General features: G+C 43.5%; 1 protein-coding gene across 2 annotated transcripts in view; it reads right to left on the minus strand.

The window, feature by feature from the left end:
- Window positions 1-22,147, minus strand: part of HTT (huntingtin) — a 289,833-nt gene that overhangs the window by 235,777 nt on the left and 31,909 nt on the right. For both annotated transcript variants that reach the window (XM_068276315.1, XM_068276307.1), the window contains exon 2: window positions 7,900-7,983. In XM_068276315.1, the coding sequence (XP_068132416.1) occupies window positions 7,900-7,983 (84 nt within the window). The remainder of the gene's footprint in view (window positions 1-7,899; window positions 7,984-22,147) is intronic.

A 22,147-nucleotide genomic window follows, 5' to 3' on the forward strand; every position in this document is an offset into this window, starting at 1 on the left:
GCCCCACGCCAATGGGCGTGGTCGCGGCGGCAGCCCCAGGACCGCCTAACGCCAATTGGTGTCAAGTCCTGGGGCTGCATTTTGCAGGAGATCGCGCGCATCTCCTGCTCGGGTCGGCGGAGCCCCGCCCCCTCTTCAGTCTCCGATCGGCAATCGTCGCTCGGGAGACTGTTAGACGGCATGATCACCGTCTATTTACATAGATCGTCGATTTGCGATCGGCAGCAGCGCTGTACTGGGGACAGCTGTGTGACACGGCTGTCCCCTCCTGAGACTGGGGAGTGATCGGCTGTCATAGGCTGAAGCCTGATTGGCTGGCTGGGGAAAGGAGGGAGGGAGCAGGGGAATATACATTTTAAAAAAAGCTAAAATTTATTAAAAATAAAACAACAAAAAAAAAAAAAACCCAACAACTGTGGAGCGATCAGACCCCACCAACAGAGAGTTCTGTTGGTGGGGAGAAAAGGGGGGGGGGGGAGAGAAATCACTTGTGTGCTGTGTTGTGCGGCCCTGCAGCTTGGCCTTAAAGCTGCAGTGGCCAATTAACAATATCATGCACTGTAGTCTAAAAAGACAGGCCCTATAGGTACACTCAAGGTGGTATTTACTTTGAAAGTAAAAAAACACAATTGGTTAGTAAGGACTCCAAAGAGAATGTTTGAAATGTTTGGGAGTCTCCTGTGAATCCCCCTGTGTATGTAGATGGGGACGCAAGGTCACTACTGTACCGTGGGGGTCCTGGCTGATCCCCCTCCATACAATGCATGATTTCTATTTCCCTGGTACTTGTTCTTTTTGGCCAGTGTTTGGCCAATTAACAATAAAAAGGCCTGGTCTTTAGGGGGGTTTAACACTGCGGTCCTCAAGTGGTTAAAGGAGAACTGCACTTGTGCTCCCTGTATTGAGCAGCACGTTGCCGAGCATGTATGGACTGCAACTGGCTGCCGGAGAAGTGTCAAATGAAACATTGCAAACAATTCCTTTCAAATTTCATGTAAATGTTATGCAGCTTGAACTTAGACCAATTAAAAAATTGACAGGAAGTTATTCTGATTGGTCCAACTTCAAGCGGCATATAATTTACATTACATTTTAAGGCAAGGAGAAATTTTATGCATCTCATTGATCATCCCTAGTTGCAAGTTTGCATGCTAGCTGTGACTTTTGATGCGAAGCGAGGTGGAGCCACAGAACGGTGCACGAGGTGACCCACGTGGGGGGGGGGGGGGGGGGGGGGCAGGGAGAGTAAAGAAAACAAAGAGCTTGGCAGAGACAACCCACCAGGCTGATCGCTGGCTGAGGCCTAGTGGGGCCGCTGTACACATGCTATAGTCTCAGCTGAGGCAATCCACCAGGCTGATCGCTGTCTGAGGCCTAGTGGGGCCGCTGTACACATGATATAGTCTCAGCTGAGGCAATACACCAGGCTGATCGCTGTCTGAGGCCTAGTGGGGCCGTTGTACACATGATATAGTCTCAGCAGAGGCAATACACCAGGCTGATTGCTGGCTGAGGCCTAGTGGGGCCGCTGTACACATGCTATAGTCTCAGCAGAGGCAATCGTTACTGGCTGCTTTGGCAGAGTTTAATCCGTTGTGTGTACAAAGCTTTAAGGTGGCCACACACACACCATACAATTAAAAGATCTCGACCGAGAAATCTGATCAAATTTCCTGTTTTATTTTTTTGAGATTGGACATCCAGAAAAAAAAATTGTATGTAACTATTCAGTACATTTTTCTCTAAACTTTTTTGGGGGAGTTTATGATCTTTTATTCCAAAATTGTGGCAATCTCGAAAATACGTGTTTGGTACCTCGAAGATTCTTATCGAAACTTCCAATCAATGGGAAAAAAAGGATCAGAATGCTTGAATCGAATCAAAAACAATTGTATGGTGTGTGGCCACCTTAGTCTTTGCAAATAAACTTAGCAACTGGCATTAAACCATCTAAAGAGAAACTACCTAAAAAACCCTGGAGGGACAAACAAACAATGTACATTCAGGCCTCATTCACACCTTAAATCGGAAACGCAAACATTTTGCTTTTTGTGCTAATTTTTCCCCCTCCCGGCGCTCCACTGCGCTCTGCGTTTCTGGTAAAAGCGCTTTTCTAAGCGTTTTCCAGAGTTTTGTAATTCACTCCCTGACGCAAGTCACGAAGTGAACTATTTGACCCAGAAAATGATACAATCAGAATCTTTATTTTCGCCAAGCACGACTGGGTCATGCCCGGAATTGGTCTTGGCACGTACAGGATACAGGTAGGATAGGGCAAACAGAATACATCAGAAGGATCAACACTATATCAGACATTTACATACAGGGAAAGCATACAAGCAAAAAAACGCTCAATTTTTGCATAATTTCAAAACACTCAAAAATATCGAGAACACTCAAAAAGATCGCCGGGCTTGGCGCTGCTATGTGTATGTGCAACAGCATGGTCACGTTGTGGTGGAGAATGCGTGGAGAGAGTTCAGTGAGTTGACAGCTGAGGGGAAGAAGCTGTTTCTGTGTCTAGTGGTCCTGGTGTAGATGGACCGATACCTCCGGCCCAAAGGCTGGCTGAAAAAATGGTTGCCTGGGTGTGAGGGGTCATTGGCAATCCTCAAAGCTTTGGAGCACAGCCTTGAGTGGTAGAGGAGGTCCAGAGCGGGTAGCGGTTTTCCAATAATTCTCTCCGCTGATCTGATGACTCTCTGCAATTTGTGTCTGTCGCTGGCGGAGGAGCCGGCGTACCAGACTAGGATGGAAGAGCAGAGGACAGATTCAATTGTAGCGGAGTAAAAGCTGGTCAGAAGCTTTGGGGACATGCCGAACTTCTTAAATTGGCGGAGAAAGAATAACCTCTGCTGTGCTTTCCTCTGGACGGAGGAGGTGTTGTCCTTCCACTTCAGGTCGTTGGAGATGGTTGTGCCCAGAAGTCGGACACAGGGAACTCTTTCAACTTCTTTCTCACCAATACGGATTGGAGGAGGAGCGTTGGCGTGCTTTCTGAAATCAATTATCACCTCAACAGTTTTTGCCGTGTTTAGGACCAGGCCGTTCTCCCTGCACCAGTGGCAGATGCTCTCAACCTGGTGGCGGTACGCTTCTTCGTCATTTTTAGTGATGAGGCCGACAATGGTGGTGTCGTCGGCGAATTTGATCACTTTAACGGAGTCCGCTGTGTATCTGCAGGCGTTCATATACAGGGAGAACAGGAACGGCGACAGGACGCACCCTTGTGGTGCTCCTGTATTTGTAATCCGAGGTTGAGAGGAGATGGTGCCTAGCTTTACGACCTGGGATTCTTAAATACGCTCACGGAATCGCTGCACAAAGCTATTTTATGAGCGTTTGCGTTTTTCCCTATACCTTCCATTGAGGCAAAAATCGCTTTAAAAATGGTACAGACACCGCTTTGCTGAGCGCACGCACTGCGCTGATATGAACCTTCTCATAGAGATTCATTGCACAAGCATTTTGAAAAAAGGCCGAAAACGCCCCAAGTATGAACGAGCCCTCAGTCTGTAGAATAGCTGGTAACTGTATCCATCAGCGTCTTCCTATAGATGTAATAACCGCAGACTATTGTCTGTAAAGGCTGCATATTAAACTTTCAGCATGCGCCCCCTGTCAGGTAATGTTACTTGAATCCTAAACAGACAATGCAGCTGTGCTGTGGAGAAGGATCAGGTGACCCGGCTCAGGTCAGAATTACATAACCGCCAGGCCTGCCACATACATAATAACCGGTGACTGCCGCTGCTCTTTATCCTAGAAAATTATTTATGAACCAACAGCAACAAGAACACTAAAATCATTTCACAAGGGCCTAAATAAAACATACTGAAACTTGATTGCGAGCTTCACTTTCTTCAGCAGACATAATGCTGCAAACTTGTGAAACTAAATATTTTTTTTTCTTTTTGGCATAGTTCAAATTCCAGTGTGAAATATTTGGCCTTTCCACACATACAGGCTCATGCTGAAAAGCAGTCCAAAAGGGGATAGAGCAGCGCCCAAATGCAAAGGGTATAAGGAGTCTGCACCAGGATTCACCCATGTATTAATGGGGCTTAAAGTAGACCTGAACTCTTGCACAAGACAGAAGGAAAACAGAGAAATGCACCGTGTTTGTATTTAGAGAGTTTAGCTAGCCTGTCTAATTTCCCCTCATCTGTAACTAATCACATCTGTAATTTCATCTCTTCAGCTGTGTCATCTTAGGAAGCAGCTAATTTGTAGCACACGGGAAGTTAACATGCATGCTTCCATCAGGGCTGTGGAGTCGGTCCAAAAATCCACCGACTCCGACTCCTCAGTTTAGGATTCCACCGACTCCGACTCCTCTAATTTGCATATTACAATTTTGTTGATTAAAAGTATGTAACATGAAATTCGTCTCATAACTGCCAACGCTTAGGAATTTTACAAGACAACTGAAGTGAGAAGGATATGTAGACTACTATATTTATTTCCTTTAGACTAAAACTAGTCCTTAGTAATAGTACTTGTAAAAGGTACAAACCGGAACAAAGAACATCTATCAGGCCCTAGGCAGTGTAAGTGTGGGTACATGTAAGAATGATGTGCAGGTACTCTGCAGGGGAATGAGGAGATTGTAAACAGACAACACCTCTGTGTTCAATGTGCACAGCATTCTCAGTGGATTCCCTGCAGCTCTGTGAGGAGTGCATATGTAGAGTATAGTACTACTGTGTAACAAAGTAAACCTGAGACAGATGAAATTAAAGTTTTGTACATACCTGGGGCTTCCTCCAGCCGCCTTCAGGATAATCAGTCCCTCGTTGTCCTCCTCCACCACCTGGATCTTCTGCTATGAGTCCAGGTACTTGAGCCAGTCTGGCGTAGTGCGCATGAACACACTCCACCGCTAGGAGCATACTACACCTGTGCAGCACTATTGCGCAGGTGCAGAATGTTCCTGGCTGTGGGAGTGGCATGCGGCCGGACTGCGCTGACTGGCTGAATTACCAGGACTCATAGCAGAAGATCCGGGTGGTGGAGGACAGTGAGGGACTGATTAGCCTGAAGGGGGCTGGAGGAAGCCCCAGGTATGTATAAAACTTTACTTTTCATCCGTCTCAGGTACCCTTTAATTTGTAGTCACCAAACCAAATTTTAATAACATATCAAATTATTTGATTTCAGTGCATACATTTGCATAAATCAGCATCAGTGCAGAATTATTTCCATCTCATTGACCATCTCTATTAGTGACACAGCTACACATCAGGCTTTATTCTTACAGCATAGATGTTATTTAGTATATATAAGAGATTCCTGTGTACTCATCATATATACAGTCACAATCAGATATGTATATCTGACCTTAACAATACGGGGACTGCTTTATTGAAGCAGCACAAGTAACTAATTTTTATTGGTTTATTTCATTTTTGTGGACTAAGCACAGCTATTACTGTATATATACATTATTCTTAATGACTATTATCTGAGAAATAGAACATTTTATCATATTTTCTATTTTAATTACAGTTACAAATTCATTAGGAGTCGGAGTCGGTGCATTTTTTCCCGACTCCGACTCCGACTCCAGGCACCCAAAATTGCCCGACTCCACGACTCCGACTCCACGACTCCGACTCCACAGCCCTGGCTTCCATGAAAGCAGGAAGTAGACACACTGCAGATTTATTGCAGGATTTGTATCAGTTGTAACAAATAAATGTTTTTCTTTAAAAGGTTATTATTTGGTTGCATATCTTTTACAGCAGAGAGGAAGTTATAAGTTTAGGTCCACTTTAACCAGTCTAAATCCAAAATCGGTCCAGCACCACTCAGCTAAAATCCTATTTATTAGCAAATTATAAAAAATACAGCTAGAGACATCAGCAAAGCTGTGAAGTGGCTACGGCCAAGCGTAACGTGTGTGCTCATGCTGGAATTGTGTGTACAGCTCCTACTCTTGTGTAATAAAAAGAGATTTGACAAGAGAAACAATTGCATCTATAGATCTACTCCTAAATAGGACTTTCCTGGAATCACATACTCTCATTTTTGTGTTTTAAAGCTAAAAATCTGAGTTTAAAGTAATAGTGAAGCAAATAAAAAAGTTTGATACTTTCCTATACAGTGGGAAGGCTCTGGATCATATACAGCCTTCCCAGTCCTCACTCGGTCCACTCGGTTCAGCCCTGTCACAGGTGATCGAGTCAAATACGCCTTCGCAGATCCTCGGAAGCACATTGGTACAAACGCATTATGGAGCCGCCCATCTTCAGAGACACAAGTGCTTCTGAAGCTTTTCAAGAGCTTCCAGAGGCGGCAAATTACAACGGGGGCAGCACTGGAATGAGGACACAGAGAGAGGACAGGGAAGGCTCTATGAGATCCAGAGCCCTCCCTCTCCATAGGCAAGTATCTGACTTTTTTTTTTAATTTCGTTACAGATTTCCTTTACCATTTTTATCATTTTAATGTTCCAGTCTTGAACTACTGGCCTTTTTAATTTGTTTCCTGCACTCAGAAGTGATTTCTCTGCTATGCAAAATGAGAGTTTAGCTACAATCAGACTGCAGAGAAACTCATTTACACACCTGAATTCTTAATCCTTACAGTACCCGGGAGAAAAAAAAAAAAGCTTGTTTATAAATAACATTATAAGACTTATATTTAATCTAAGTTAGCCTGAAAAGCAATTAAAAAAAAAAACAAATGACAACAACAAACATTTGTAAAGCGCTTTTCTCCCGTGGGACTCAAAGCGCATAAGCATGGCTCCGACCATCGTGGTACAGAGGAAGAATTTTTTAAATCTGGAAATGCCAGGCTAAACAGGTGGCTTTTCAGTCTGGATTTGAATCGCTCCAGGGATGGTGCTGTCTTTACTGGGTGTGGCAGGGAGTTCCAAAGAGTAGGAGCAGCATGACAGAAGGCTCTATCTCCAGATTTTTTGAGGTGCACTCTGGGAGTGACCAAGTTTATAGAACTTGCTGATCTGAGGTTGTGAGAGGTGTGGTGCAGCTTCAGCAGGTCCTTCATGTATCCAGGGCCCAGATTGTGCAGGGATTTGAATGTCAGCAGTCCAATCTTGAAGAGTATTCTCCATTCTACTGGTAGCCAGTGCAGTGAGCGAAGGATCGGTGTAATGTGACAGTGGCGAGGCTGGTTTGTTAGCAATCTGGCAGCAGCATTCTGCACTAATTGCAGGCGACGCAGGTCCTTTTTGGGGAGGACAGCATAAACAAGACAAATAACACTTATTTCACGGACTTAAAGCTCCAGATCGGAAGCCACTAGGCACGTTCAGTAAGCAGTAGCAGTGTTAGGGAGTCTAACCCAATGACTCCTTACTTAATAGGTGCAGATTTACTGAACAGGAAGAGGCAAGGGAAGAGCCAAGATTCGTACCCAGGACTTCTGTGTCAAGAGGCAGAGCCCTACCAGTACACTATCCAGCCACCACCAGTGGGCGAGGTGGTCAGCAGAACTTCAAGAGGACATTCTCTTGGACTGGACCAGTCATTCCAAACCCAGAATTGTGGCCTGTTCTCACCAAACGCAGGCAGAGTGGTGTTCATCTTCTCATACTTCTTCTCAAGCACTGTCTGGCCTCTCCATTCAGGTCACTGTGTAGAAAACTTACCTAAGCACACTTTTGGATAGAGAGTACAAGTGGCCCCATTTACTTGTGTGGCATGGAGCCACAATGCTCAGCGCTGGGCTGTGATTACAGTTTTGCACGGCTGCCAGAGTGAATGAGACCTAAATGAACAGGTTCACCAAAATATTCCAACCGCATCATTCATGTTCATGTTCAATAATGTATCCAGTTTATTTTTATTTTATTGTTAAAAAAAATAATGTACCCAGTGTAGATCGGGAGGACCTGTATGCTGGGTTGCAGCAGGCGAAATAGAGCCATACCTCAGAGACTGAGCGACTATGTTCTCGCATATTGTCAGGCAGTGGTTCACACGGTCCTTCTTATTCGTAGAAGGATCTTTCTTCCTGAAAGTAGAGAAGGCAGAGAACGCATGTTAGATGGGGGAAACACACTAAACCTTACACATTATCCCTGTATCTAGAGAGGCTACACCACCCCAAAGGCCCTGAGCCTGTAACATCTGAGAGCCCGCAGCCTGGAGATAGTTGGCACCAACATGGAAAAGATGATAGGAGGACTGTGCAGACAGTGTGACCAGGGGGCCCTGGAGAATGAGGCCCACTCCTGCTACACTGCAGCAAATTTGCACCTGTGAGGACTAATTCCACCTCCACAGATGAGAGGAAACTCTACAACCTTCTAGGGGAGAGGAAACAATGGTGCAAACAGCTGCCCAATATATCACTGCCTGCCACCAACTGAGAGGAACAGGATACTGTATACCCCTTATACTGCCCCCTATACCCTCCTCACCCCTATGGACTATATATGCCAGCCCCTATACTGTCCCTTATATCCTCCACTCCCTTATGGACTGTATACCACAAGCACCTATACCCTTCAGTATAATCCCACAACCACCCCTCCCTTGCTAATGTTTCGTTTTGGCAACCCTAAATGTATTGGGTCCTGCCGATGAAGCTTTTTTGGATTTGGACTATTCCTTCAGGAACAGATCTTCACTCTACCCATGCAATAAGAAGCAGCAATTCATAAATTCCATTAACTTTTAAATTAGAAGACTGAGTAAGAATGAGAAATGAGAACGCATCAGCAGAGATACAATAGGAAGTTTTTTTTGTTTTTTTTTTTTTTATCATTGATTTGTTGAGGACCATAAGGAGCCACCATAGTTCTGGTTACAACATTTTCACACATTTCTACATTCTGTAAAAGGCTGCCTGTCACTTGACAGGAAACCTGACAGGCAGCCTATTTGGCCAATCAAAGTGCAGGGATAATGGCCTCGATTCATCAACACAAAGTGCAGGGATAATGGCCTCGATTTGTTGAGGACCATAAGGAGCCACCATAGTTCTGGTTACAACATTTTCACACATTTCTACATTCTGTAAAAGGCTGCCTGTCACTTGACAGGAAACCTGACAGGCAGCCTATTTGGCCAATCAAAGTGCAGTGATAATGGCCTCGATTCATCAACACAAAGTGCAGGGATAATGGCCTCGATTTGTTGAGGACCATAAGGAGCCACCATAGTTCTGGTTACAACATTTTCACACATTTCTACATTCTGTAAAAGGCTGCCTGTCACTTGACAGGAAACCTGACAGGCAGCCTATTTGGCCAATCAAAGTGCAGGGATAATGGCCTCGATTCATCAACACAAAGTGCAGGGATAATGGCCTCGATTTGTTGAGGACCATAAGGAGCCACCATAGTTCTGGTTACAACATTTTCACACATTTCTACATTCTGTAAAAGGCTGCCTGTCACTTGACAGGAAACCTGACAGGCAGCCTATTTGGCCAATCAAAGTGCAGGGATAATGGCCTCGATTCATCAACACAAAGTGCAGGGATAATGGCCTCGATTTGTTGAGGACCATAAGGAGCCACCATAGTTCTGGTTACAACATTTTCACACATTTCTACATTCTGTAAAAGGCTGCCTGTCACTTGACAGGAAACCTGACAGGCAGCCTATTTGGCCAATCAAAGTGCAGGGATAATGGCCTCGATTCATCAACACTTAGCAAATTTGTTAACAACAGTTTGGTAAAATACCGAATTTGTTAACTTCATTTCAGGATTCATCAAAGTTATCTACAGCTGTTAGCGAACACTCGGTAACAATTCGCTAAAACGGAATAAAGTGCAATTCATGAAAAAGAAAGTGGGCGTGGTTTAGCGTTACATTTAGGATTAGTTATCTCCTTCACTGCTCTGTCGTTATTCCTGTCAGATCATTGCTGACAGAGAAGATGGAGCCATTTGAAGTGGTTATGTATCAGCTGAGAGTGATTCAAAGGCACAGAAGGGCAAGAATAAGGTCTGCAACTATATAAATTTGTAAGAGAATAGATTTGCTATAACATGACATCTGCATTTCTCTTGAATCATCTTGTAAGAGAACACAGGCAGTGTCAGGGTTAACTAATTTGCTAGCTGCACTTTAATTTTTTAGAAAAGGCTCCTATCAAATTGTGGGATTGTCCCAACCACTTTCAGAATCCTGGTCCAGGTGTAAAGCCCTATTCAGAATGTTGCTACGTAGTGCTCAAAGGACTGCCTTTTACCCACAATTCCATGGGAATCTTATGGCCTTGTGTTAAAGTACCACTGTAAAATGGAAATATCGACACGTTACCGAATGGTTATCGAATTCACACCGAATGAGGAAAAACCTTGATGAATACAACTAGAAATCGCTAAACTTCGAATTCGGTAATTTAACAAACTGGAAAAAGTTATCTCAAAGAGAATGATGAACTTTTTCCAGTTTGTTAAATTACCGAATTCGAAGTTTAGCGATTTCACACGAACTAGAAATCGCTAGACTTCGAATTCGGTAATTTAACAAACTGGAAAAAGTTATCTCAAAGAGAATGATGAATCGAGGCCATTGGCCTCGATTCATCATTCTCTTTGAGATAACTTTTTCCAGTTTGTTAAATTACCGAATTCGAAGTTTAGCGATTTCTAGTTGTATTCATCAAGGTTTTTCCTCATTCGGTGTGAATTCGATAACAATTCGGTAACCATTCGGTAACGTGTCGATATTTCCATTTTACAGTGGTACTTTAACACAAGGCCATAAGATTCCCATGGAATTGTGGGTAAAAGGCAGTCCTTTGAGCACTACGTAGCAACATTCTGAATAGGGCTTTACACCTGGACCAGGATTCTGAAAGTGGTTGGGACAATCCCACAATTTGATAGGAGCCTTTTCTAAAAAATTATAGTGCAGCTAGCAAATTAGTTAACCCTGACACTGCCTTTGTTCTCTTACGAGATGATTCAAGAGAAATGCAGATGTCGTGTTATAGCAAATAAATCCATTCTCTTGCAAATTGATCTGGTTCTAGACCTTATTCTTGCCCTTCTGTGCCTTTGAATCACTCTCAGCTGATACATAACCACTTCAAATGGCTCCCTTCTCTGTCAGCAATGATCTGACCGGAATAACGACAGAGCAGTGAAGGAGATAACTAATCCTAAATGTAACGCTAAACCACGCCCACTTTCTTTTTCATGAATTGCACTTTATTCCGTTTTAGCGAATCGTTACCGAATCGTTAACGAATGTTCGCTAACAGCTGTAGATAACTTTGATGAATCCTGAAATGAAGTTAACAAATTCGGTATTTTACCAAACTGTTGTTAACAAATTTGCTAAGTATTGATGAATCGAGGCCAATGTCCTTTAAGGTGATTGGACCCGCAGGGGCTCAGGGCAGGACGAGTGGAGCTCTCGTTATTGCCAATTAGCAGGCATAAGTTCGTAGCGCTCGCTATGCTACTCTGATAAGGCATGCCATTTGTCTTAGTGAATCAAGCCCAATGAGTTCTTCCAACGGAGGTCAAAAGAACTGCACTTATCTCAAACGACCTATCTATATCAAAGCTGCTAATGGGTTATATAATTAAAGTACATGCGTCTTGCTGTTCGCAAAGGGCACGGTTATTAACCATTTCAGCGGCCCAGACGTGATCATCACGTCCAGGCGGCTGCTCTGCTGTGGTGCAGCGCTCCCGCGCGCGATCGCGCCCCCCGTGCTGTCCCCTGGTAGCCCTGGGATCAGTGAACGGGAACATGGTTCCCAATCACCGATCCGTGTCCCCAGCAGAAAAACCAAAGCTCTCTTACTAGAGGCTTCAGTCTTTCTGCACAAAAAAAAGAAGTTTCCCCATCCGCTTGTGCTTCCGGTTAGCGAGAAGCACAAGGAGGAAAAAATAACTCAAGGTGGCCATCTTGTGGCCAAATAGTAAAACTATATCTACAAACATTTTACATACCATTTTACACATTTTCTAACATTAAAAATTAACGGTTTATTTCCCAACACCAAAAAATTACCCAAATAACATTTTTAATGAAAAAAAAAATACAAATAGTTACCTAAGGGTCTGAACTTTTTAAATATGCATGTGAAGGGGGTATACTACAAACAATTTTTAAATTATAAGCTTGTAAATAGTGATGGGCGCAAAACGGAAAAAATGCACCTTTATTTCCAAATAACATATTGGCGCCATACATTGTGATAGGGACAAAATTTAAATGGTGTAATAACCGAGACAAATGGGCAAATAAAATACATAGATTTTAATTATGGTAGCATGTACTATTTTAAAGCTATAATGTCGCGATAATATATGATTTTTTTCAATTTTTTCTTAATCTTCCTGTTAAAATGCATTTATTAAAAAATAATTCTTAGCAAAATGTACCACCCAAAGAAAGCCTAATTAGTGGTGAAAAAAAAAAGAAAACAGATCAATAAATTGTGATAAGTAGTGATAAAGTTATTAGTGAATGAATGGGAGTTGAAAATTGTTCTGATGCATAAGGTGAAAAATCCCAGCAGGCTGAAATGGTTAACATAGTAATTGCAAACATATCGCTTGCCGCATTTTCCTGCATTTGTGATGGTGTTAAATCAATAGCAGCCGCATAAGAAACACCGTGCAATGCAATTTTTTTTTTTTGCAGATTCCCACTTAAAAAACTCCACATCATAAATCACAATTTCACTCTTTTTTTAAGATGGGGGTCACACTTGGCTAAATGTTAGGTGATTTCCATTTCCCACAATGCAAAAATCACACATATTGTATTTCTATGGGTCTACCACAATTTCACGAACATCTGCATTTTATCAATGCGATTTCCGTGTGTTTGAAAAACTGACAACATGCACGACTTTATCGCACAGCACAAGCAATTTCTCACAGACAATCATTGCTACTGTAAAAGAAAAACCCGCCTCTAAAACGCACATATTATTTAAAAAATTCTGTGTGAGAAAGCGTTTGTGTTTCCTGACAACACAGGTGTGACCCCGGCCTAAAGGTTAATCTGATGTTTACAGCATTCACACTGCAGGGCAGGAGAGCAACAACAAAGTTTATAACTGGTTTCCAAGGGGAACAAAAAGAAAACTATTTACAGTTCCCATTCTGACAAAATAAGGGCCTTTCCACACTGCCTGCACTTCCATACCATTTTAATCGCGGTGCCTTGTTTTGGGTCATCAACAAAGAGAATAATTAACAAAGAGATTTATTAAAAGACATTATAGATTTGCCAAAGCACAATCAATACCCAATATGTGGATTAAAACAAGGGCGACCCAGTAAAAGGGTGCAATCCATTTTTAACCTAATTGCAAGCGTAGCACATGATGCATTTTTCAAGCATTTGTGACTAGGATAAAGGATACTGGAGCTGAAATATAAAGAAGAAAGGGGGGGAGCTGGCACATATGGGGAGCCGTCCTGATGCCCACCGCTGCCCCAGTTTTCCTTCCTGCCCCTCCAATGCTCCTAATTTCCTTCCTGCACTCCATTCCAGGTTCGCCAAAGTCCGGCATCACTGCACCTGCACTGGCCTGGCTGCATGCGTCCTACAGCACGCAACCGGAAGAGATCTGTACGTGCACATGATGTCACTATTATGCGATGCGCGCAGCCAGGCAAGCGCAGTGATGCCCAACTTTGGTGACCCGGAAGAGGGTGCAGGAGGGCAATTAAGAGCATTGGAGGGGCAGGAAGGAGAATGGGGAGGAGCGGTGGGCATCAGGGCGGCTCACCATACAAGCCAGCTTCCCCCATTTCTCCTATATACTTTAAATTACCTTTAAATGAATGGGAGCACACGCAAATCACTTAGCAAACACGGTTCTATACGATTTGCTTTGCAGTCTACATAAAAAAAAAATATTTCTTCGCGTCTGCCGAGACAGTTATCGTGTCAAAAGGTGTTCTTAGAAAAGTGAAAAGTACAGACTGCAATATTCAGTGTGGAAGGTTGCTAAGGTTCAAAGCAGCACTGAAAATTACAAGGAAAGTATTTGGGCCCTTTCCATTTGTTTTTTGATAAGGCTTGTGCTTTTTCAAATACATAGTGACGCATGCGTGACTTCACGTGGTGTGCGAGGGAACGGCGTCTTCACAGAAGTTGGCCCTCGCTTGCCCAAGTTGACCCATCGCCTGAAGTAGTCGTTGTCCGGGCTTTACACAACTCAATCAGGTCCTCCCAAACGGGGACTACAGCCATATGTGTATGATGATTTGATACCGTCGGTGAGATGCAAAAAATTTCGGCTTGTATGCAGATTGGAAATAGCCTACTTTCTTATATTTATTACTGGTAGTATAATTCTATCCTGCACACACTTTGTATTACATTTGCTTACGATGCAGAATTATCACTTTAACCATCTATAACAGTCTTTCTCAACCTTTTTACCCTGGAGGAACCCTGCAAATAACTTTCGGATCTCAAGGAAACCCTGCAAACATTTTTTTGATCTTGGGGAACCCCTGCATTTTTTTTTCTCTTTAACAGCAGGTGCGGCTGTTTATTTCACTACCCCTGTTACACTGCCACTCATTATACTGTCTCCTTATCCTAGTGCTTTTTGTTAATGTGCTCATTATTATTCTGACCCCCAATTTAGTGCTTCATTTTACAGAACCTCATTTTAACCACCCTGGCGTTCTATTAAGATCGCCAGGGTGGATGCGCAGCAGTATTTAAAAAAAAAAAAGCGCTAGCTACATGATGCCCCCCCTCCCTGCACTATCCCTTCCACTCCTCCGATCGCCACCGGCGCACTCAGCCCATAAGGAAATCCCGTTCTGAACGGGATTCCCTTTAGGGCTTCCCCCATCGCCATAGCGACGATTGTGATGACGTCATCGGCGTCGTGAGGTCATCCGGTGTTCCGATCCACCCCGCAGCGCTGCCTGCCACTGATTAGCCAGGCTGCGCAGGGGTCTCGGCGGGGGGGCGGCGGTTACGCGGCGGATAGCGGCGCATCGGCGGCGATCGGAACCAACACGTTTAAAAAAAATAAATTGTGAAAATCGGCCTTGAGCGGCGCCCTCCAGCGGTAATGGATGAGCTGAGCTTGTCCATACCGCTAAGGAGGTTAAAGAGGAACTCCAGCCTAAACAAAAATACTGTCATTAAGTTACATTAGTTTTGTTAATTAAAATAGATAGGTAATTTAATATCTTACCCACACTGTTTTAAAAGAACAGGCAAATGGTTTTATGAGGGCAGCCATCTTTTTGGTTGAAAGGAGATGACAGGGAGCATGAGAGACAGTTCCAACTGTCCTGTGTGCTGATCACCCCCTCCCACTTGCTAGGCAACGTGAGTAACAACATAGGAAATCCCATCATGCTTTGCACAGCATCAGGGAAAAAAGCCCAGGCAGTTTTCTTTGATAGGTGGAGCTTAGCTAAAAATGCAGCTAAAAATGATGCTGTGGTAAGAAAAACAAAGGTTTGATGCTGTGAAACTGTTAGGGCCCTTTTCCACTAGCAATCGCAATCACAAATCACAAACGCCAGTGATTGCGATTGCGATTTTTCATTAATTCTGTTATGCGATTGCGATTTGCGATTTTCATTTGCATTGCATTATCATTGTAAAAATCGCTCCAGCAAGCGATTGCGATTTGCGATTAGCGATTTCCAAATCGAATCACTGTAGTGGAAAATACTTCTCATGCTTTCTATGATAAAGTAACAACCCTAGCGATTTAAAAATCACTAGCGATTTGCGATTTTGCGATTCAGCAATCACAATCGCTCTAGTGGAAAAGGGCCCTTAAAGAAACTCCAAGCCTTTTCAGTTCTGCTGAGTAGATTTTTAGTCCGGAGGTTCACTTTAAATGTGTTCTATTATACTTCCCCCCCTCCCCCCCCATGATGGGCATGATGGGGGAAATGCCAAGGTACCCCTGTAGAGTGCTCAGGGAACCCTGGTTGAGAAAGCCTGAGGTGATTCTATAATGATGGTGAGTGTCACAGAGTACCCCGATAGCTCGTGGTGATGCAGCACCACTAAAATATTATAAGGGCCGTGATGTGGATGGCACAGGAGCTTCATGTAAAGAGGTTCTCTCTGAACATCATGTCAGTGAATCCTGAGCAGTTGCTCAGATGCTGTGAGGTGATTTTTCTCTAAGTCCCGTTGATAAATAAGGTGAAGTGTGACAGTGTCCATGTAATGCTCTGCATACAGCTGCCTGCCATTATGGCACACGAAAAAAAACAGGATGATGAGGGAAGGGAGCAGCCACACGCTGCATGACAGCGCACAATGTTCTGTGTGCTTCCCTCTGCAGATATAAATAAGCTGCCTACACAGCCATATCCAGCACTGACCCCACACACAGGGCACAGAGGATTAAAGGTTACAGGGAGGTTCAGAGCTACCCTGTAGATGTGTACACTGTAATCAGGATTAACTGGTTTACCATCTACCCCTCACTGTACACACCACGCACTGCAGTGTCAGGCTAAACAGGCAGCCTGACAGTTCCTCACCTATGGACAGCTCTTCAATGAGAGAAATGGGTTTCTGTGAAGAGTACCAGAGAGAAGAGTCTCTCTGCAGGACAACCACTGTGTAACAAAACCTACTGGTCATTGGCAATCCAGGACAGTGGCGTTCTAATCACACTATAGGACATCTGTGCTGGTGGCAGACTTTCACCTGAAACCATTATGAAGGATTGTCCTGAGCAAAGAAAATGTAGTGTGTGCATGCAGCTTAAAGGACACCCGAGGTGAAAATAGACGAATAAAATAAAAAATTGTAATCGGTCCTTCTCCTAAATATCACTTTTAATGATATTCCACAGTTTTATTTTATATTCAAATCTACTTTTTAAGCTTTTACTGTTTTATGTTATTGTTTTTGCTCAATGACATTCATTGAAGTATGCCAGAGCTAAAATCTATGCACTATTGGCCCTTTTTATCCCTTTCCTTCTCTCAGCCTTCTCTCAGAAGCCATTTTCTGCTAGGAAAGTGTTTTATAGTTGTAATTTCTTATCAGTAAGGGTCACACTGTAGACTGACTCAGTGCTGACTCAGAAAGGAACTGCCACTTACATACCTGATGTTTAACTTTTTCAGGCAGAGGGGGAAAAAAGGAACACAGAATAGTTATTTGTGTGCTAGGCACTGTACATAGACATGTCTATCTCGTGTCACCTCGGGTATCCTTTAAAGAGGAACTGTAACCAAGGATTGAACTTCATCCCAATCAGAAGCTGATATCCCTTGTCCCACGAAAATCTTTACCTTTTCTGAAATGGATCATTAGGGGGTCTGTTAAGCTTATATTGTGGTGTCATGATCATGGTCCTGACAGTTTGCTGTCTGTGAACCTCGTTGCATTGTGGGGAAAAAAGTATTTTCGAATTGTCAATATCTTCCTCTATGCATAGAACTCTCAGTAACAAACAAACACTCCGCACAGATCACCTGGCAGAACTAAAGAGGTCACCACCAGTGATACATTTCAGAATGTAAATCAGGGAGAGGAAAGATTTTACACTGACTAAATTGGAAACAATAAGCAATTTTATTCATTATGTTAATTTCACTACAGTTCCTCTTTAAAGTACACCTAAACAGAGGGAAATGGCTGCTGCTTTTTAAACTAAACTATACCAGTTGCCTGGCATCCTGCTGATCTTTCTGGCTTCAATAGCGTCTGTATCACATACCTGAAACAAGCATGCAGTTTCAGTTAGGGCCAGTGCACACCTAAAAGCGCTAGTGTAATCGCAAAACGCTCAGCGCTTTCAGAAGTGATTTTTCGAGGCGGTTCCAGGCATGCAACTGCTAGTGTACTGGTTGTGTAATAAAACCGCTTGGAAAATCGCTCTGATCTAGCGCTTTTCAGAGCAATTTTCCACTTTCCTATACGTAACATTGAGGCTGAATCACATCAGAAAAGCTCGTAAACGCTGCAGGACCTGCGTTTGCGTTTGGGAAAAAAAGAAAATATATCACATCGCTCTAGTGTGATCCATCCCATTCAAATACATTAGCCAAGTGCTTTTCAAAGTGATGGCGTTTTTAAAAGCGCTCAGAAGCACTCTTGGTGTGCACCAGCCCACAATTTAGTCTTCTCATCTGCATATGCTTGTTCAGGGTCTAAAGGTCCGTACACACGCCGGACTGCAGGCAACGACGGGTCCGTCGTCACCTCCCACTGGGTGGGCGTTCCAGCGACAGTCCGGCGTGTGTACAGTCTGTCTGCAGACTGATACGGCTGTTTCTGAGCGATCCGCCTGCGTACACACCTTTGACAGATGTCTCTCCCGTCAGGGATCAAGTCCTGATACCAAAAAAAAAAAAAAAAAAAAAAAAATACCACAAACATATCTGGACACTTCCATATTAGTCTTGGTTAGGAATCCTGTACTGTAACAAGACGTATGCTGGGGGGAGGGGCGATAGAAAAAAGGGGGGGGGAGCGAAAAGACACCGGGAGCCCAAAATCGTGTATTATCTCACGTATAGCGGATCAAAGTTTAAGAGTTATCAATTATACTCACAAAGCCGGGTTGCACAAAAGGCAACCAAGTAATGTCGCATGTGGGGAAGTACCATCCCCACTCGGCCTTGTGATGACACTTGGGTGGTCGCAGCTCCTTGGAAAAAAGCCACCTGCCAAGGTGGCGTCCCCTGATCCCAGGGTAAAAACAGCACAAGAATGGGGGGTAGGAGGCGCCCTGGTGGGTACTTGTCAAATGTTCAATGGTATTGATAAACACACGTAGAACTACAAATGAGATAGATATATATAGATAGATAAATATATATAGATAGATAGATAGATAGATAGATAGATAGATCACGAGATCTGATAGGACATACTTTATTAGGGCACTTAACAAGGTTCTGCTGGTTTAGATACAAGCCAAAACAATGTTTGTCCTGAAATAGAGGGATTGTCTTTTCCTCAGCATTAGCAGAGCTGCACTTTAAAAAGCACAGAGATGGGAAAAGGCATCAGATTTGCTCCGGGCCATTTGGGATGCAGTGGAAAATGCTATTTATAACCATTACTTGTGTCACAGACAGATGATCGAATTGGTGATGCATCTGGCCAATGAAATATTTCCGGTGCTGCAGCTTGGCTTTGCCCTGAGTATTTCCTCTCCAGGTCCTCAGAACTGGGCGATTGCAGATCATATAGCAGAAAATTGCTCACCTCTGAATACTCTCTGGAAATGGCATTTTCCAACAATGGAGGCAGCAGCCTACCAACACAGCAGGCTACAAATGCAGACTGACAAACTATACTTAAGTGACACTCCATTTTTTATTTAAAGAGGATCTGAACTCAAAACTTCCTCTCTGCTTTTGAAGATAAGTAACATCATAATAACCTTTTAAAGAAAAACATTTGTTACAGCTGATACAAATCCTGCAATGAATCTACGGTGTGTCTACTTCCTGCTTTCATGGAAGCCGACATAGGGTTAACACCCTGTGTTTACAAATTAAATGATAGAGAGAAGCGAGGCACTGATGCAATGAAAAGTGTTCTTTACCACGTGCCTCTGAAGAAGCTTTTCTAAGCGAAACAGCTGTCAGGCACCCCCTCACACCCACTGTACACCCCGCTGTGTCTGCAACTGTGGATTAAAGGTACACTTTTCATTGCATCAGTGCCTCGCTTCTCTCTATTATTTACATTATTGTTTGTTCTCGGGAGCACGCTGCAAGATGAAGTACATAATCCGGGTCAACCCATGACCTCCCTACCTGCAACTAGTGCCAGTCTTTCCTTCTTTTATTGCTGTGTTTACAAATTAGCTCCTCTGTCGAGGAATGCGAAGATTCCTGAGCGAGCTGACACCGCTGAGAGATCAAATTACAGTTGTGATTAGTCTAATCTCTTTGCATCACAAACTGTCTAGAAATTCCCCTCTTCCTGCATGAGTAATAAGCTGCGGAGAACAGAAGCACATTCAAGCGCTTGTTACTCACTTTTACACCTGAACTAATCCAAGCTCCGTCGCTTTCCTCTGCCAGGTATTGCAACAAACACCATGGAGACGTTTTACATGCACACAAAAAAAAAAAAGTATTCGAGCAGCAATAATGTTGATGATTAAAGGTGGCCACTAAGGATCTAATCTGGCCGGATACATTCAATCGAAAATTATTTACACAGGGATCAATCAAACCAATCTGATTGGACTGGCCAGCCAGTTTTCGTTCTTTAGCGCATTGCAATCAATTGTTTCTGACACATGCAAATTAGTGTTAAACTGAACTACCATATGTACTCAAGCATAAGCCAAGATTTTTTGCTTCCGAATAATGCCCCACTCAGAGAAAAATCTTGGTTTCTATTCGGTTCATAAAACTTGATGTCTAGTAGTTACTCCTCCTTCTTGCATAAAGTGTTGCCTGGTGGTCTAGTGGCAGCGCTCCCTCCCCGTGTGCCCTAATTAAAGAGTACTGGCAGTGGAAGAGCATCTCACCTGATCCAGGGCCAGACAAACTGCACGGTGTCTCTGTGTTCTTCCAGTACTCTGCAATTAGGGGATGCAAGGAGAGAGATCGGCCACTAGACCACCAGGAAACACTCTATGGGAAGGAGGGGGGGGGGGGACCACTGAGCACCAGGCAATGCTTTATGGGGAAGGGAGGGGGCCACTAGACACCAGGCAATGCTGTATGGGGAAGGGAGGGGGCCACTAGACACCAGGAAATGATGTATGGGGGAGGGAGGGGGCCGCTAGACACCAGGAAATGCTGTATGGGGAAGGGAGGGGGCCGCTAGACACCAGGAAATGCTGTATGGGGAAGGGAGGGGGCCGCTAGACACCAGGAAATGCTGTATGGGGAAGGGAGGGGGCCGCTAGACACCAGGGAATGCTATATGAGGGAGTGAGAGGGGCCACTAGTGCACCAGAGGAGCAATACAGGGATGTGGATGTTAAATTAGCGGTCTGCGTTTTAAATCTAGGTTTATAATCAAGTCAAACTAAATAAAGTACCTCAGTTTTTCCATCAGTATACATTAATATTGGTATTTGGTCATTTTTTTCCCAAGTGCAATTTCCTTTATGTTAAAAAATTGCATGTCACTTTTGCATAGATTATATTAAATGTTATTAAAAAAAGTTCCAGCCATTTCAAAATCCATTCAGCTTTGAACTTCCATAATTGACTAAGCCCAAATTGTGCTGCTCTGTAAGTATGTATTGTACTTTGGAAAATAGACACGACTGCTGAAAAGTTCTAGTCTTCCAAAATGAATAATTAGCTGCATATTACTGGAGTCCTTGTTACTCAGCTACTTACTGATCCCAGAACTAACAACATCATTTGCTTCTCTAATAGGAACTCTCTCAAAATGGCAGTATTTTGTTCACAGAAAACAAGGTAAGCAAGCTTGTCCTGTCTGACACGAGCCCTTGCAGTTTGTAACCCTAAAGTTTCTACAAAAGTGTAATTTCTCTTGAAAATTTGATTCTGAACAGGCAGCGCTTTGCAGTTATAGGAATAGACAGCTAATTCTAATTTGACACCCTCACGAATTACAGCAATCCACAAACCAAGATGGCTGCCATGGTCAACCACCAGCAAAGATATAATCCTCTTCAAAATAGACGTCAAAGCACAGTTCTGATCCAAAGGCTAAAATCTGTTCACTTTATACCTAAACTCCATTACAAGATTACAAAGCTCTAACTTCTGAAAATACGGAGTACCCAGCAAGCTCCTGATGAACCAGAACTCCTAGGAATGCGTAAAGGGCTACAAAGGACCAAGGGCCAGTGCACATCAAAAACCGCTAGCGTCAAAGCAAACGCTTATCGCTGTTTGAAGTGATTTTTTAAGGCGATTCTAGGCATGTGCCTAGCAATTTTCTAATGATGCTGAGTGGTTTTTGGAGTGTTTTGGCGTAGCGTTCTTAATATTTTGTTACAGTAGAGCTGTAACTGAACAGCTTCTGTAACAAAAACACTTGGAAAAATCGCTCTGACCGCTTTGCAGAGCGATTCTCCACTTTCCTATACTTAACATTGAGGCAAAACCACCTCAAATCAGCAAAAATGCTGCAGGACCCGCGTTTGCGTTTGGGAAAAAACAAATCACTCTGGTGTGCACCATCCCATTGAAATACATTCCCCAAGCGCTTTCCAAAGCGCAATCATTTTAAAAACGCTCAGAACCACTCTTGGGGTCCACCAGCCCTTACTAAAATGTT

Source organism: Hyperolius riggenbachi, chromosome 1 (assembly GCF_040937935.1).
Source record: "Hyperolius riggenbachi isolate aHypRig1 chromosome 1, aHypRig1.pri, whole genome shotgun sequence".
NCBI classification, from domain to species: Eukaryota; Metazoa; Chordata; class Amphibia; order Anura; family Hyperoliidae; genus Hyperolius; species Hyperolius riggenbachi.